This window comes from Amblyomma americanum, chromosome 2 (assembly GCF_052857255.1).
Source record: "Amblyomma americanum isolate KBUSLIRL-KWMA chromosome 2, ASM5285725v1, whole genome shotgun sequence".
NCBI classification, from domain to species: domain Eukaryota; kingdom Metazoa; phylum Arthropoda; class Arachnida; order Ixodida; family Ixodidae; genus Amblyomma; species Amblyomma americanum.
This window is the reverse complement of record NC_135498.1, coordinates 223973656-223991840: the sequence shown is the minus strand read 5'-3', so window position 1 is coordinate 223991840 and position 18185 is coordinate 223973656. Positions and strand designations below refer to the sequence as shown.

Here is an 18185-nt window from a genome sequence, read left to right as displayed (position 1 = left end):
TGGGGCTATTGCAAGACTGTGGTTAACAGTCTGTGTAAAAACTGCAATGTACAACACACACACACACACTCACACACACACACACTCACACACACACACACACACACACACACACACACACACACACACACACACGCACGCACACGCACGCACACACACACACGCACACGCGCACACACACACACACACACACACACACACACGCACACACACACACACACGCACGCACGCACACACACAAATATTACATCTAACATGTTTGAATACATAGCGCGAACAATGTGAAAGGCTGTAACTATAAATTGTAGGTATGCGCAGTGAGCACAGCTCAAAGAAAACATCATGTGGCCCCGATAGCTGCTAAAAATGAGTTTAATGGTGTAGACAGCGTTATGACAGGAATTATAGTTCCAACGTTCAAAAGTAAGAGGAAAAAAGCAGTTTTTAAAATGATAAGTATGGGCGAAGTATAGCTTAACATTAAGGCTGTGATGGCTCCCGGTTGATTGGGAGAATATCAAAGGTAGGACAGACATTAGGCGTGACATGATAAAGAGAATTTACGATGCAGTGCAAGAACTTTAGTGAATCCTTTTGACGGCGCACGACAATAAGGTTAGACTCAAAGTGGACAAGACACAAGGTGAAAAATGGCGATAATATCAACGATGTATGAACATGACTTTCCTTTGGACGCTCCCGATTTTATCAATTTCATATTGTTCATGAGGATTCCTCACGGGAAACGCGTGCTCAATTACGGGATGCATTAAGGACTTGTACGTTAATAGCTTAGTTTCTTTTGGTGCATTAGTTAACGTTCTTCTGAAATACGCAGGTGTTTTGGTGCTTTAGTAAAAACGAAATTAATATGCTTCCCCCAGGACATGTTAGTGGTGAATATAACGCCGAGATACTCAATATTCGAAAGTCCTGTGGAATGGTGAATGATTGAAGTCATAATGAAAAAGTGAATGGGGCGTCCAATTAGTGAAAGACATCACTACAGTTTCAGTAAAATTCATTTTCATTTGTCATGTATTACACAGGGTGCAAAAACTAGTAAATGAGGATTTTTGTTGCAAGTGATGATCTGGAGCGGTAATTACTTGATGTAATACACAGTCATCCGCATAGAGGCGTATTTGTGATGTGACATGGCGAGGTAAGTCATTTATGCATAGTAGGAATAATAAAGGGACAGGCACTGACCATGGAGGAACGCCAGATAATGCATCGACAGGACGGGAGTAAGTAGATTTTGTGGGGTTGACATGGTGAAGCCTGCCCGCGGGAGATGGGCTCTCGTCGGCCGGGATAATCGCCGCGATCGGACGCGTCGCTCGCGGCTCCGCTCTTCGCCGGCGGGGCGAAGAAGCGACGGGGAGACAGGCTCCCGTACTCGTCCCGTCCGGCCTGCGGAGTTCATATCCCTTGCCCTAGCGCGGGCGAACATTCGCTCGGAACCTTGCTGGTGAGTCGGACGCCCTCGATTCATTAGCGTACCTTGTTGCTAGCTGGCGTTATTGTTTCTGTAGCAATAAATGCCTGTTTGTGTCAGCCAATGTGTCGTTCCTTTGTTCCCCCAGAGCAAGGCCCGCCGTGGTCGGCGAGCGCTCGGTAGCGTACGCGATCACGGGGTGGGGTTCGGGCGGCTTTGAACCGTGTCAGCCGCGATTGAGTGGGGAGAAAGTACTTTCTCCCCACTTTGAGAAAGTACTTTCTCCCCACTTTGAGTGGGGAGAAAGTACTTTCTCCCCACTCAATCGCGGCTGACACGGTTCAAAGCCGCCCGAACCCCACCCCGTGATCGCGTACGCTACCGAGCGCTCGCCGACCACGGCGGGCCTTGCTCTGGGGGAACAAAGGAACGACACATTGGCTGACACAAACAGGCATTTATTGCTACAGAAACAATAACGCCAGCTAGCAACAAGGTACGCTAATGAATCGAGGGCGTCCGACTCACCAGCAAGGTTCCGAGCGAATGTTCGCCCGCGCTAGGGCAAGGGATATGAACTCCGCAGGCCGGACGGGACGAGTACGGGAGCCTGTCTCCCCGTCGCTTCTTCGCCCCGCCGGCGAAGAGCGGAGCCGCGAGCGACGCGTCCGATCGCGGCGATTATCCCGGCCGACGAGAGCCCATCTCCCGCGGGCAGGCTTCAGCAGTCTCCCCCGCAGCGACGCTGGCGCCCTCTCTTGCCAGTTAATGTAACTGGCAAGGGAACGCGCTCATCCTCGGGGTACGACTGCTGCTGCACGGTGCCTCGCGGGAAAGCAAACTCAGGGGGCTGCAGGGCAGGTCCCCACAATTTATAGGAAACAAACTGTGAGCGGTGGGAAAAGAAAGTAGTTATCCAATTAACAAAACAAGGGTTTTTTATAATAGCGATTAGTTTGCACAGGAGCTTAGAATATAGTACAGTGTCAAAAGCTTTAGAGAAATCTATTAATATCTATTAATCTATTATTATAGAAATATATTAATATCTATTAATATTAATCTATTAATAATGATTGATGATGATGATGATGATGATGATGATGATGGTGATGATGATGTTAGATTCCAGATATTCTATTATATGGTTGCGGATTATGTGTTCTAATATTTTACAGGAATACGATGTTAATGAGATTGGTCTGCAATAAGGTAGAAGCTGCATGTTACCGGATTGGAACAATGGAAGCAGCTTGGCTATCTTCCAAGACGATGGCACCGCACCAGAGGTTAGCAGCTCACTGAATATGATGGTTAAACATCGAGCAGTCCATATTGAATAGCGGACAAGAAATGAGCTTGGTATACCATCAGGCCCAGTCGATTTTTCTGTGTCCAATTTCAGTATCAGGTTAAGCACACCCTCTTCATTAGTTATGATGTCACCAATTGAGTTTGACACGTCAGGAGGATCAAAGGCTGAAACTTCGTCGGTGTTAGATAAAAACACAGATTTGAAGCAGGCATTGAGGACGTTAGATATTTTTACTGCGTCATTAGTGGCTTCGTTACGGAGGATGAAAGACGAAACTGCTGACCGTTTGTTAAACTGATTGCCAAACTTTGCGACGATTGCTTTTAAGACTACCAAGCCGGCAGGTGAAAAAACGATCTTTCGACAGATAAGTTATTGACCGAAGTTCTTCCTTTGCTCTATTAAACTTGGAAATGCTGAGAGGATTGTTTAAGCGCTTTGTGCGGCGCAGGCAGCGGACACGGCGTGTTCATGCAAAATATCACGAGACATCCGAGGGGTCTTGGGATTTTTCTTCTTTGTTTTGAAAGGAAGAAAATGCTGTATGCAGTTTTTAACAATGTTTTCAAAGTAGCAGACTAAATTGTCGATGTCACCCCTGTAGCTAAGCTTGAGACGCAATTCTAAGGCATCAGCAAGGCTGTGAGTTATAGCAACGTTGTCGGCACGATTGAAGTCAGGAAATGTACACAAAGTGTGACGTGGTACAGAAATGGGACAGTTCAACGAAGCAACTACCGCCTTATGGTCTGAAATGCCCTCAACGACGTCGCATTCGCAACCTGTTCCACAAAAATTGCATCCTACAAAAATCAAGTCAAGAAAGGATCACCCCTTGCAGCTTCGCAGACTATTTGCTTAAGGCCGAAGAACAAGGGAAGGTTTATCATCTCACGGCAGATACTGGCTGCCCGAGCAAAAAAAGAAAGTTTAGGCCAATGGATGCCCTGGAGCATTGGAATCGTCCACCAAAACTAGATTGGACAAGTTGAACTTTTGAGTGTTTAAATAATCATTTAGGCTGTGGAATATTTGGACAGACGTGCCAGGAGGACGGTAAATAATGCCCAACTACAATGGATTGCCTGCTAAGAAATAGTTTGCACCAAATGGATTCGACTTCTGGAGGGGTCGATAAAACGGTGAACTTGAGAGCGAAAGAGAAGCGCAACACCACCCCCTTTGCCATATTGCCTGTTCAACCGAATCGTCACGTGGCCAAAAGGCGTAAATTCGGAATCATGAATGCCATCGTGCAGCCACGTTTCCGTGATGCCCACAGCATGAGGTGAATAAGAAAGGTTTAGAGACAAAAAATCTGCACATTTATTTGTTATACTTCTAGATTTAAAGTTCAGTAAATAACGTTTCACATGCGCATTTGGGCAGTCAAGGGGCAACAGCTGACGATGACGGCAGTGAGGCGGCATACGGTGATCTAGTAGGTCTAGTAGAGAACCTACGGGCTTTTTCAAGGGTGTCCGAAGAAGTGTTCCAAACGTAACAAACTTTGTAGATGAAAACGTAATCGAAGCGCTTCTTCACCACAGGACCGCCGTCACGAAGTGGCTTTTACGCCTCCCAAAGTTTTTTTGTTTTTTTTTGCGAACTAAGCGAGTTATCCTCGATTACATGACAATCAGTGTTTTTAAAGCGATAAGCATTTTTAGTATAGAGGTTTTCTCGTAGTAATCCAAAGATATTCAACATGAGAGGGCGCGCATGGTCATCACGTGGCCTACCGATGCTGTGACACCGCTCAATTCTCGGGCATTCAGACTTCAACTTCACGGAAATCAGATTGATAACTTTGCTCAAAAGGCCCTTGTCGTCTTCATCTGATTCTTCAGGGAGGCCATGCAGAAAGATGTTATTTCACCAAGATCGGTTTTCCAAGTCATCGTTCGCCGCCGCGGTGGCTGAGTGGTTATGTCGTTCGGCTGCCGGCCCGAAAGACGCGGGTTGGATCCCAGCCGCGGCGGTCTAATTTCGATGGAGGCAAAATTCTAGAGACCCGTGTGCTGTGCAATGTCAGTGCACGTAAAAGAACCCCAGGTGGTCGAAATTTCCGGAGCCCTTCACTACGGCGTGCGTCATAGCCTGAGTCGCTTTGGGACGTTAAATAGCCCATAAATAAAATCATCGTTCTTTTTGCTTAGCCGTGCTACGGCATCATTTAAAGAATAAATCTCAGAACGTGGTTTGTCGTACAGTTCGGCGGGTGCGGACTCAGGCGCAGCAACACGCGATTCAATACCTCTGAAACGGTAATCTACAGATTTCTGAAATGTTTTTATGTCTGCAACATCCCGCGATTACCGTTTCTGATCTTCTAGTAGTCCGGAGAGCATTTGAGCAAATCTACCACTCTCAGAAGTATCAGCTGCAAGAGTGCCTGTCTTAAAGCGCGTCTGAGTGCATAACAACAGACAACTCGGGCTCTGTTGAGTTTTGAACGATAATGTATCTGCGGGAACTTTTTTTGGCGTCGCGGGGTTTACTTCCCCGGTATATGGGGGGCGCAAAAACGGCACAAGGGGCAAAGAAAAACGGACACACAGGCCGACTGAAACAATGCGGTATGCGCGATGATCAAGAAAGAGCAATATGTGGGCACAAGATAAACCGAAAAAACCGGTCATCTGATCTAATACCGCGAGCACATTTGCGGTAACATACCTGCAAAAAGAATAATGGACAGGTAAGTATTCTGTCGGTACTGCTGCTCTCAAGGCCACTGAAAAGGAGTTCCTGGAACAGCGCTTTTCTATCCTTGGTAGATGACGTCACAAAGAAGGAGCAATTGGTGATTCGTTGATCCAATGCAGCGTTATATAATCAGGAGTATGGCAGTCAGAAGCGCGCAGTGGGATGACAGGTGCACGGTCGAACAAGCCGAAGCTATCACACAAGGTGATAGGGCATTCCAGGCACACACTGTCCATGTGATGCACGTGCCGATTTTATAGACTGACGCCAGGCGGCCACAAAGAAACGCTGTAACCAGGCCGAGCAGCGCAGCACGCAGCCGGTGCAGCCATAAAGTTGAATGGCGCAAGGGAACGAACACAGGAAGACACAGAGACAGTAAGGGCGCCTACTACCAACTGAGTTTATTTCGGAAAACACCACCTTTATACGCCAGTACATTATCACCACCAATGCGTTATCATAGCCAGGGCAAGCTAACAAGAAAAAATATATGTGCTGAAAAAGATTACACTTATGCATAAAAGCCAGATAATTGCTACTCACAGAACAAGGCATGAAAAATTTACGAACATGATAGCAAGATTAAATGACAAGATCTACACATGACCATCTAAAAAATCCAGTTGCTGCCCGCTGAGTTTGACCGACGAAGTGCTTATGCACATGGGCGCACCTTGCTGTATGTGAAATAATGCTTCTACAACTTCCCTTTCAACTCGCTCTCTCCCTCTGCCGATAAACTTAGCTTCTTCCAACACCGGTCCGCAATCTTGACAATCTCTGCAGTGATCGGGAAGGTTTCCCCTTTCATTGTTTTTTATTGTCCGTTTATGCTCAATTGCTCACTCATTGAAACAACGGCCGGTCTGACCAATGTAGACCCGCCCACACTTGAGCGGTATCTTACAGATGGTTTAGACCTGCAGTCCGTGCATAAGCACTTTCGGTCAAACTCAGCGGGCAGGTTCTGGATTTTTTAGATGGTCATGTGTAGATCTTGTCATTTATTCTTGCTATCAGGTTCGTAAATTTTTCATGCCTTGTTCTGCGAGTAGCAATTCTCAGGCTTTTATGCATAAATGTAATCTCTTTCTGTGCATACATTTTTTCTTGTTAGCTTGTCCTGGCTATGAAAACGCACTGGCGGTGATAATGTACTGGCGTATCCAGGTGGTGTTTTCGGCAATAAACTCAGTTTGTAATAGGCGCTCTTTCTGTCGGTCTTCCTGTGTTCGTTCCCTTGCGCCATTCAACTTTATGATGAACCAACTAGCCCAGCAGCAAGTACTTCGGTAAAGTCAGGCACGCGGTACAGCCAGGCAGCCGAGAAAGTGCACTAAGAAGAACGAGCAGGTAGGCACCTTGTCGGTGCTGCTGCTCTCAAGCTCACTCAATGGGAACAATACAGAAGTTCTAAGCCAAAGTTGTTCTGAAACCGGGCACTGTTCCTGTTTATGGCCGCGTTAGGCCTATGCCGTTTGCACTGCAAACTGTTGGTGCAAGTCGAAACAGGCATGCTACAGCCAGTACCGCGCAGCGGCCAGACAACGCCGTTAGTCAGTCTTAAAACAAGATGGCAGTATCAAGTTATGTGGGGACTATGAGGTAACTCTAAACCCCTTGTTGAAAACAGATAATTACCGACTACACTGACCAGAGAATTTGTACACTGCTTTAGCAGCAGTAGAGGTGTTTTTGTGCTTGACCTTTCTTCGGCGTACTGACAATTGCCACTTGCTGCAGAATTCCGACTTTTACTGACAGTAAACACTTGTCTATTGTTGTTTGAATTCCAATGCCCACTTTACAGTGTAGCCAGTGCGCCGGTAATATTCAAGTCCATGGTGGACGAGGTAATGTCGCATTGATAACGTGATCTTGACTGGACATGACGCGGCAGACTGCCAGATGGCACTGCAGCGCGTCTTGCAGCGCTTGAGTGAATATAACATCAGTCTCAATCTGGAAAAATGCCGCTTCTTTCGGAATTCAGTCACGTACTTGGGTCAAAATATAACTACAGAAGGTATTTACACCACGGACGCCAATAAAAGTGCAATCCTAGAAGCACCGGAGCCGATCATGACCACAGAGCTTAAACTGTTCGTCGTGTCAGTCTCTCTTTTGTTTTTTGTCTTTAGCGCTAGTTACCATGCGCCTTGAATGCAACAATTACCAACTAGCCCAGCTTTCCGCTTTAATTGCCTGATAGCGTATTTGGGCACGCGGAATTTTTATTCCAAATTTATTAAGAACGCCTCTAGTGTAGCGGTGCAGATTTACCGTATCTGAAAGGAAGATCAGACAGAGCCGCGGAAGAAATAATGCAGCGATGCGTTTAAGAAACGAAAGCCCTGCTGACAAGCAGTAGCATTCTATGATGTCACGAAACCGCTAACAATGCTTGCGGAGCATCGTCATATGGCTTAGGGGCGATTAACTGTCACGAGACAGCTGAGGCTGACCTGAAATCAATCGCATTTTCGTCGCGCTTGCTTACTGAAGCAGAAAAAAAAAGTATGCACAGTATGAGCGCGAGGTCTTCACCTTAATTTTTGAACTCAAGAAATCTGTTACGTACCTGTACGGCCGAGATTTCAACATATACACGGATCACCAGCCATTACTGGTTATCCTAGGGCAGGATAAACGTATTCCTAACTGTGGCGGCGCACGCACGCAGCGCTGGGCTATAATTCTTGCAGCTTGCAGGCGCCAACTGAAGTTTAGGGAGGGGAAAGGTGCTGAAGCAGCAAACAAGGCTTGTGTAGGTTTCCCCAACCGTTACCCGCGAAATACGAGGCATCCGCAGTGTTTCAATGCCTTCCGCTGACAGCTGTCGAGATAGCAAAAGCCTCGAAGCGAAGCTTAACACTGAGCCGGGTGGCACAGTTCACGTTGAACGGGGGTCCCAGACGGTATGCAGATGATTTAAACGCATACTATGTTCACTGCAGCGACCTCTCCCTCTATCAGGGGTGTGTGACTTGTGGTGTGAGTGTTTTAATCCCATAGCAGCTAAAGGAGCGCGTGCTAACCATGCTAAATAAGCATCCGGGCGCCAGCCGCATGAAAATGCTAGCGAGAAGCTTTGTCTGGTGGCCCGGGATCAATTTAGCAATTGAACAGTAGGTGCAAAGATGCAAAATCTCTCTTCACCCATGGCCGTGCATGTGGATTTCACACAGAAAGATAAGAACCTGTTCCTCGTACCGGTAGACTCGTTCTCAAAATGGATTGAAGTATGCCCAATGCCGTCAACGTCTGCATTGAAAACTATTGAGAAACTTAGGGGTGTTTTGCCGCTTGTCGCTTCCCTGAAGCATTGGCGATCGACAACGGGCCAGTTTACCTCAGTTAAGTTCGCTGACTTCCTGAGCACCAACGCGTAAAACACGTCCGTACCCGCCCTCCCCCCTTTCTTATCATGCAGCACACAATGGGGGCTGCAGAACGACCGGTACAAAGCGTCAAAAAAGGCTTTGTTGAAGCAGGTACTTGAAAGCGAGGTGTCGCATACAAAGCCGACGATGCAAAAAAGAATAGATAGCTGCCTCGCGGCCTATCCTAACACACGAAGTAGTGTGACGGGCAAATCACCGTATGAACTTTTTTTGAAGCGTCAGCCACGCGTAAAGCTTTCTTTATTCAAGCCTTATTTTACACAGACCATGCAACAGGAGCAGGAGCAATTCAAGGCACAACCCGATTTGGTTCGTGCGCAACATCGAGCGTTTGTTGTGGGCGATCATGTTTTTGTGAAAACTGTGCGTGGTGAGTGTGTCACCCGCGAGGAAGGTGTTGGAGAGAGAAATCAATTTTAATGAGAGGAAAGGAGGAGAGGTCGGCATGTGGTAATTTGGCCCGGGCCTGCTACTTCACAACAGGGAAAGGAGAAGAAGAGGAAACTGAAAGCGCGATTGAAGGTTGATGATGGCATAATACAATGGGTTTCTTCGTGTGATCTCCACAAACCTATTGGCTGGCAGATGTATCGCGGTGAGTAGACGCACGTGAAATTCCTGTCCTGAACACACACCGAAGCATGTCATTAACACATACTGGAGTAGGGGCTCCATGAAAACACAAATGTGCACTCTCACGCATGATGTCAGAGCTGTTATTTTGTATTTACACTCACGGTGCGCTGTGCAAACCGTGTAGGCAGTGCACAGGCGGTCACAGACGGATATCCAGGCCTGTTTACATAAAAACTTGAGCACGATCTTCGTCACACACCACCAATCAGCATGTTTCGCCCTGGTGGCTAGAAGAGTTTCTTCAGAGAGAGGGCGTTGTTTTCCAGGTTGTCAGTGCTGGGACATACATGGTGCATGTACGCGATGAATGTTGGTGCTGAGTCAGCCCGAACGGTGGAAGGGTCATCCTCCCGACCTGACACAGATTTGTCACTTTCGCCATCAGAATCGATCAGCGGCGAAACTCTAGCCCCTGACGGAAGAAGCCAGCCGGCCACAGTGGAGCCTGCACCGCAGTAGCTGGCGGAGACTGCCTTGGCCAAGGCACCAACTCCGCCTGGACGACAGGAGGAGCCAGAGCTACGTAGATCTCGCTTGTGAAAGCAGTTGTGAAAACTGGTTTCGACACGAGACCTTTTGAGTGACGGCGTGTAAGGTAATTAAGCGGGAATGCGTTTGATAGCTTAATAGGGTAGAACGTTGAGCCAGTTGGTGTAGCGACATATGCGTGTGTGTGTTTTTCCCTCCCGTCCTTTGTTATTCTGCGCAAAGTTTTTAATTATGTCGTTTGATAGCGCAGCAAGTCTGCTAGCTAACATGCCCACATGTGTATCTGGCGCGACAATCCCTAAGAGTGAACCGTGTGGCGTTACATATCAGTATATATGCACGGCCGCTCGGAATAAAGGCGATCCATTTCCATGACATGCTTTGGTCCTGATGTTATTACACTCATACATCCAGTTTCTGACGCTCCACCGCGCCTCGTCACCACGGCATCGAGCATTGTCGTCGGCACAGTTCTCGAGCAGCACGTCTCTAGTTCTTAGCCTCTCGGTTTTTTTTTTTCACAAAAGCTGAAGCCCTGAGGCTACATACTGCACCTTCGGTCGAGAAGTCCTCGCGGTGTACATCGCCATCAAGCATTTACGCCACTTTCTCGAGGGCAGGGACTTTCACGCCGTCACAGGCAATACTCCCTTGACGTTTTCTTTTCAACGAAAAACTGACCGAGGCGCTCTTTCTGTCTCTGTCTTCCTGTGTTCGCTCCCTTGCGCCATTCAACTTTATGATGAACGAACTAGCCGAACAGCAAGTACTTCTGCGAATTTACAGTGGATATTCGTGCTCATGGGCAGGAATATGCTGCTGCTGATGCGCTTTCCCATTTCAGTGCCATGGCGTCAGATTTACCAGCGGACATGGAGGAGCTAGCGACAGCATACCGCAACGACCCAGAGCTGCATCGTCTTCGCTCCTCATCTACACCCCTGTCCTTCGCTGAATGTCTGCTGCCGTTTTCCTCTAACTTCATTAAGTGCGAGACGTCCGCTGGTGTCTCGCGCCCCTACGTACCTTTGGCTTTCCGTCGTGCCATTAAAAAAATGGCTGTGGTCTAGCTCTGGTTAAACCTGGCAGGTAGCGAGAGATTCCTTCAGAGATGGCGAGCTCGAGGCATTGTCCTCGACCGTCGCGGCTTCGCTATCGGAAGCTAAGCGGGCCCGTTTAGCCGCGTCGTCGTTAGGACGCTTGTCGAGATGTTCAGCACGCTCCTCTTCGGCTCGCTGCCTCCTCCTTGTTTTTACTACGTCTCCTAAGTGTGGCTTCCTTCAGAGACGCAGAACTCGACGCATCGTCCTCGACCCTCGTAGTTGATGGAAATGTACAGGGCAAATAAAGACGAGGACACAAGGAAGACACATGGGACACACGAGCGCTGACCTGCAACAGTTTATTTTGAGCCTCGGACCAGTGTATATAGCTGAAAAAATACCGGGCAAACATCACGCATGCGCAGTAGGTGACACATTCATATGCTGAAGCATTTATAACAGCTCCTTACCAGTGAGAGCTATAGATGGCTTGGCCACACAGGACCCACCCAACCGGTCTATCACTTCAGTCTCTATTATCTCTCGAGTGAGTTGGCAACGTTTTTTGGCGATAACAGAGCAATCTTGGTAATCAGGCTGACACATTAACTCTTCATCTCAATCGCTATCGTTTTCATCTGTACCGTTTTCCTTAAATTTCCTACAGTGTGCGTCCAGAAACCCTTCTCGCCGCTCAAACGCATTATTGGGATGTTCTAGGATGCGGTCGTTCAAACATCTACCGCTTTGACCTACATAGCTGTTCCCACGTTTCAAAACGATGCTGTAGACAATCGAATGCTTGCATTCTACAAAGTTTGTCCGGTGCAGAGAAAAGCACCTTTACGTTCCGCATGTGTGATAATCGCCTGGTTTTTAAGCTAAAAATACTGGTGCTAAGGTGCTCCAGGCCCCGTGGGGGAAGAACCGCCGGGCAGAGGAAAAAGATATGATCCTGAGGGGCTTTGGGGTGGTGGCAGAGGGTTCAGGAGGGGTTTGTGTAGACTTGGTGATAGCGCGAGCGTATATAAGGGGAGGGTAAGGTGCATGTTTGGAGCCGCCTCCAAAGTGTCTGGTGATAACTGTCGAGGAAGGGAAGTGGTGGGGGTAGAGCCGACGCTCGGCTTTTCAGGCCTGCGTCAGTTCACTGAATGAATGCATGCGCTCCCTTGAGAACCCTCTCCGAATCTCAGCTGCCGACGGCGGCTCCGCTAGACCGTATATATATACACCTCCTCTCCTTCTACGGCGCATGCGCACAGCTGCTGCTAATCGGTTCACCGCGCGCGAGGCAGGCGGCTCTGCTATGGAGTCATGCGCGTGCGAGCGGCGACGAGCGGCGGCGTCTGGCGGTTGCTAGGCAACGGCTCAAGTCCAAGTGCGATCACGCGAGTAGGCGAAGCGGCTGGCTTTTGCTATAAAACTGCAGCGCATAAGCCACCCTGGTATTCGTGCGACGCAGAACCTGTTCACATCTCGCTTCCTTTGGCCAAGCATAAATGGCGACGTCCGCAGCTGGGCACGAACCTGCCCACAATGCCAGCTAGTCAAAGTTAACCGGCATACCTTCGCGCCTGCCTCTCCTTTCCGGCCTCCCGACGCGAGGTTTTCCAACGTCCACGTAGACATTTCTGGCCTGCTTCCGTCACCTCGTGGGGCATCTTACCTGCTCACATGTGTGGATCGTTTCGCCCGCTGGCCTGAGGCGTAGCCCATTGCTGACACTACGGCACAGGCTGTCGCTTCAGCCTTCGTGGCCGGCTGGATGTCTCGTTTCGGCTGCCGTTATGTTGCCATCACCGACCGTGGCCGCTACTTTCAATCTGCCCTATTCACCGTCCTTGCCAACATACTGGGCGTCTGCCGCATCAATACGGCCGCCTACCATCCTTCAGCAAATGGAATGGTGGAACGTCTTCATCGCCAGCTGAAGGCGGGGCTTACCAGTTATCAGGCAAGGGAACGCTCGTACGACCACTTTCCCCTTGTCCTATTGGCATTCACGCAGCCCTGAAGGCCAACCTAGGTGGTTCTGCTGAGCTAGTCTTTAGCGTTCCCCTGCGCCGCCTAGGGGAATTCCCTCCTACGTCCGCTCCGCTCATCCACGATGCTTCCATCTAGCTCCGAGACATTCGCAACGCATTTCGCTACATTACGGCTGTCATCCATGCTGCCCATCACCGTCAGTCCGTGTGCGTGAGCCAGGATCTGGACTTCTGCAGCCATGTCTTCATCCGCCGTGACGACTTCCGTCCACCCCTAACGCCGGCCTATGATGGACCGTTCCGCGTTCTCATAGTGCGACGAAGATCTTGGCGCTCGACATCAACGGCTATGAAGACGTCGTGTCTGCTGGGAGACTGAAACCAGCCTACATTGCCACTCGTCCCCCCTGGTCCCTCCAGCCACTCTTGCTTCGACTGTGCAACCATTTCATGGAGCCTCCTTCAAATATATTACCGCGAATATTTGCAGTGTTTATTCGTTTTTCAAATCTGCCGCACACCATCTTATCGCTTTCTTTGCGACGCAAGACGCGACTAGATTTATCTCGATTGATCGCAGCCAGGCAGAGCTGATTCTACGTTGTTCCGGAATGTTCTAGTAACTTTGCACGCTTTATCTCGAAAGTTCGCTATCAGCTTTATATTGAGCAGGGCCGACAGCGGCGGGCATTCTGTTCGACGACCGCCGAGCACGTTGTCGCTTCGCCGCCGCCTAGTGACTCAGTCCATTTTGGGTGCAAGTCAGCCCAATAAACAGTTTTCTTTTAGAAGACCCTTTCGTCCGTTTTCATCGCTGCTTCGACTGCCGTCACCACTACTCGACAATAACTTCTGTGCACATCCTCTGGCGTCCGCTCTACGGGAGGGGGAGCCCTGCAGAGCCCCTCGCGATGCGCTTTGATCGCAAGCTACGGCACGGCGCCGGACAAGGCAGAAAAGGTTGGCGGTAAACAGCCGCAGCACGAGCAGCGCAATAAAAACAGTTGGAACCTCAACGTTTTTGGAGCCGTTTCTTCCTCGCCTTAAATCCGATAGGACGTCAAACCACCATATATCATAAAACAGGGTGTATAAGAAGCCCTATATGTCGAAATAGCGGAAGATGTATATAGCAACTGCGCAGCTACCGTAGTCCTCCACAGAGTCGCGAATAAAATTCCAATAATGAAGAGCTTCAGGCAAGGAGACACGATCGCGTCAATGCTTTTCACCGCCTGTTTCCGGGAGGTTTTGCAAGGCCTGAATTGGGAACAGTTGGGGATAAGAGTTAATAGAGAATACCGAAACAATCTGCGATTCGCTGATGACATTACATTGCTGAGTCATTCTAGAGGTGATCAGCAAATCAACATGCAGAAAACGAAAGTAATGTTGAATAGCCTAGCAAAGTGGTAAAGGAATTCGTCTACTGATGGCAGCTAATGACCGCTGATTCGGATCATGAGAAGGAAATAACTAAAAGGATAAGAATTTGGTGGAGTGCATGTGGCAGGTTCTCTCAGATCATGAATTGCAGTTTACCAATATGCGTGAAGAGAAAAGGGTACAACAGCAATTGCCTTTACTCACCTACGGGGCAGAAACGTGCAGGCTAACGAAAAGGGTTAAACTTAAGGACAACGCAGCGAGCCATGGAAAGAAAAATGATAGGTGTAACATTAAGACACCGGAGGCACGCAGAGTGGGTGAGGGAAGAAACGCGGATTAATGACATCCTAGTCGAAATCAAGAGGAAGAAATGGGCCTGGGCAGGGCATGTAATGCAAAGGCAAGATAACCGCTGGGCATTAAGGGAAACGGTGTAGATTCCAAGAGAAGCCAAGTGCAGGGGGGGGGGGGGGGGAGCAGACGGTTAAGTGCGCGGATGAAATTAAGAAGTTTGCAGGCACAGGGTGGGCGCAGCTGGCAAACTACAGTGCTAATTTGATAGACGTGAGAGAGGCCTTTGCCCAGCAGAGGGTGTAGTCAGGCTGCTGCTGATGATAAAACCATAAACCAAACACTCAAACTGGTGCTCCGACGTGTCTTCGGGTGGGTTTCATTTTTCGCAGAGTTGCGTTATCTGTTCCTAGGAGCTGATTTCTTGCGCCACTACAATCTGCTGCTCAACGTGCACTGCAAGCGTCTCGCGGACTCCGCGACAGATCTCAATGTTGAAGGTGTTACTCTTCTGAGAGCAACTTCCGACTCCATCCAGCCCACCCCTGTCGATATATGAGACCCTCCAGGATGAACACGCTTATTTCCCTGCTACGTCCCTCCTACTTCTTACCGTCGAGCACCAGGTCACGCATCACACTGTGAGCGCTGGTCTTCCGACAAACACTCGAGCGCGTAGCATTGCTGCAGACCGCTTCCAGGTCATTCGTTGTTTTAAGAGATCGTTCCTAGTGCACAGTGATGGACAGCAATTCCTCATTAACTACGCAAGTAATCTCTGATGTACCCCGAGGTCTCATCCTCGCCCGGTTCTTTTCGTCAGTTGCATTACTTGTCTTGCCTGTGGTATTTTATGCACTGTTCGCCTCTTCGCAGTTGACTGCATCCTTTTATCGCCGTATTGTTACTAATTGAGATCAGTTATCGCTGCAAGGCATCTTCGTTATGCTCAAAGGGTTGCACCCGTTTTGCTTTTGCAGCTACACATCTGCAAGTGTTATTGCATGCAAGTGTCTATTAAAAAAAGGCATCATTAAATGTGCTTATCATTGTTGTCAAATACACTAACGGAAATTGAATCCGCCGTTACGTCGCAGTCACTATCCGGAGAAAATTGACGCTATCCGAACACATTTTCAAAATTATCACATAGAACATCGAAATCGCTCAGCCTAATCAGAAGATCACTAGACCTGGCCTCTCGTATTCGAATATAAGCATTTAAAACATTAAATGTCTGAAACACACATATGTATCCAGTATATGCAGCCCTCATGAACATTTCTTTGCACCTTAGAGGCCATTAAGAACCGCTAGTCTGTTTTGTCACCTCAAATTATAACAGAAATTGCACTACCGGCACAGTTAAATCAACGCTTAACCTGCAACAACTTCAGCACCAACGGGATATCGGATGATTCTGCCTCTTTCATAAATTACCTTAAATGTTTCCTTACCTCTGTGAGACGTTATTTCCAGCTCCAATCAGAACATTGCGCCACGTTTTCAATTCCCTAAGCATGTCTCGGGCACCAGCGAGTGGGAGTCGTCGGTTGCTCGGAATGACAAAACCAGCCTAGAGAAAAGGGCCTCAGATCGTGGCGCCTATTTGTTCCCTATCCAGATGAGTTGTAGACCATTTCAAACGGTAAGTAGGAAAAGAAGTAGGCTAGGAGCCGGCCGGCAGCCGCATATTTGACTCAGAGTGGGTGCCGCTACTGCGCGATGCGTGAAAGAGAGCTGTACTCGTCAGGATCATTTTCCGAAATCTGCCAGTCTCCTTTTCCATCTCAGCTACTTTAGCACATAGCAAGCATGGCAATTCGCTTTCCCTACATCCCAACCCAACCATTAGTTCCCAGGGATGATCAGAAAAATACGTCGGGCTCGCTTCAGGCAAGTGGTTTCTTTGTAATTTCTTCCATAATAATGTGCTCTTCCCCTACCAGTTGCCTTCTCGTGCAGATACTCATTTTCACCCATCGTTAATTTAAGGCCGTTATACAGTAGTATTGCAGGCTGACACATTTATCTTTATTTTTCTGAAATATGCATAAATATACAGTACCTGCTAGCAGGGCGTAGGTGGAATTTTTCAGCGCCTTCTGGATGGTGCAGCTGGGTTGCTTGAAGGGGGCGGCCATTCTCGCACACAGACGGTCACACACTGACAACGGCATTCTGCCGCAGGTGTGCTGTACTGCTAAACCAGGAAAAAATAATTTTCCGCATATCAGCATCCAGTGCTTTTTCCTGACCACAAGACTAAAAGCTGCCCAAGCAAGCTCATGGTACCACTTGCATCGATGCGCGAACCTTACAGGTGTGTTTTCTTTTCCAGCAAAGGAAACATCTAGATATCCTTGTGTCCAGCACAAATGAAACGACAGCTCTGGTTGTGCGTCCAAACAATGGTAAGTGCCCGCGTGGCTCATGCGCGCAGCGCCATTGTCGCCTATACTTCGTGATGAGTTGCGAAATTACAAGACAGCGAGAAAATCACGGAGAAGACCTAAACGGTGCATGCGAGTTAAGCATCTCATAGGTAGACGCGGCTTTTCGTTGCGCCTAAAGCTACGTTGAGAGATGAGCGTCAAGAGCGAGCGGAACTCGTAGTCTCTCAAAGTCGTCCTCCTCGCTTTCCCAGCAGCGAACAGCCTGCGTTTACGTAGGCAGAAATCGTTTCCAGACGGATCGCGTTTTCCGCTGGGCTTTTCGGCACAGTTCCACCGCGGAAGAGGGCTGCGCTCTTTTTTGACGCCGTGCTATAAGGCAATCAGGAGAATTCCAGAAGTGCATTTAAAACTGCTTGCGTGCTTTGAATGTAAAAGCATTCTGTAATCGTGAGCACTCTTTCGAGTTTCGTTAAGGATTGCTGCCTTTCTAATGGCACACCTACGTGTTAACTGACAGTCCTAAAGGAGCGCATATAGAAGGTTCAAGTTTAATCGCCATAAAGTAACCCGGCGTTGTCGCCTACGGGTTATGTGCTCGCCTCGCAATCTGAAGGCACTTGATTCAATTCCCCGCAGCTTGCGAACAAATTATGTTTTTGAAATCTAAGGTTCGACGAAATCTCGTCTGGTCGGGTGAATACATTGGCGAAAATAATGAAGCGCCGACCAAAAGGTGTTGTCAAGATGGAAGGACGTTTCGACTTCCACACGGAAGTCTTGTTCACTGATGGAAAAATTTCGCACACAAAGCTTAAGTACGTTGTGCTAATCGTCGCAGGCATCTAGCGTACGAGGGCGGTAGATTGCCGATGTTACGGTTGAGCGTCTGATCTGTTGTCTGGATAAACAGAGACTCCAGATATTGGCGTGACATCCAGTTTTTCTCACGGCCGATAATTGCCGCTTCTTCCCAAGCGATATCATGATTCGTGTTTTCAACGTGTTCAGCCAGTGCGTTGGAACAAGCCTTCTTTTTCTTGACATCATTCTTGTGCTCATTTAATTCAGTCCATCCTACGTGCCA

The 18185-nt window shown here is 48.5% G+C and overlaps 1 protein-coding gene across 14 annotated transcripts in view; it reads left to right on the top strand.

Moving 5' to 3' along the window:
- Positions 1–18185, top strand: part of LOC144122196 (polyamine-transporting ATPase 13A3-like) — a 738347-nt gene that overhangs the window by 179045 nt on the left and 541117 nt on the right. For all 14 annotated transcript variants that reach the window (XR_013312846.1, XR_013312843.1, XR_013312839.1 and 11 more), the window contains exon 9: positions 17047–17119. Coding sequence is in view for 6 of the 14 variants with exons in the window: in XM_077655777.1 (XP_077511903.1) it covers positions 17047–17119 (73 nt within the window). In the remaining 8 variants the exon portion in view is untranslated. The remainder of the gene's footprint in view (positions 1–17046; positions 17120–18185) is intronic.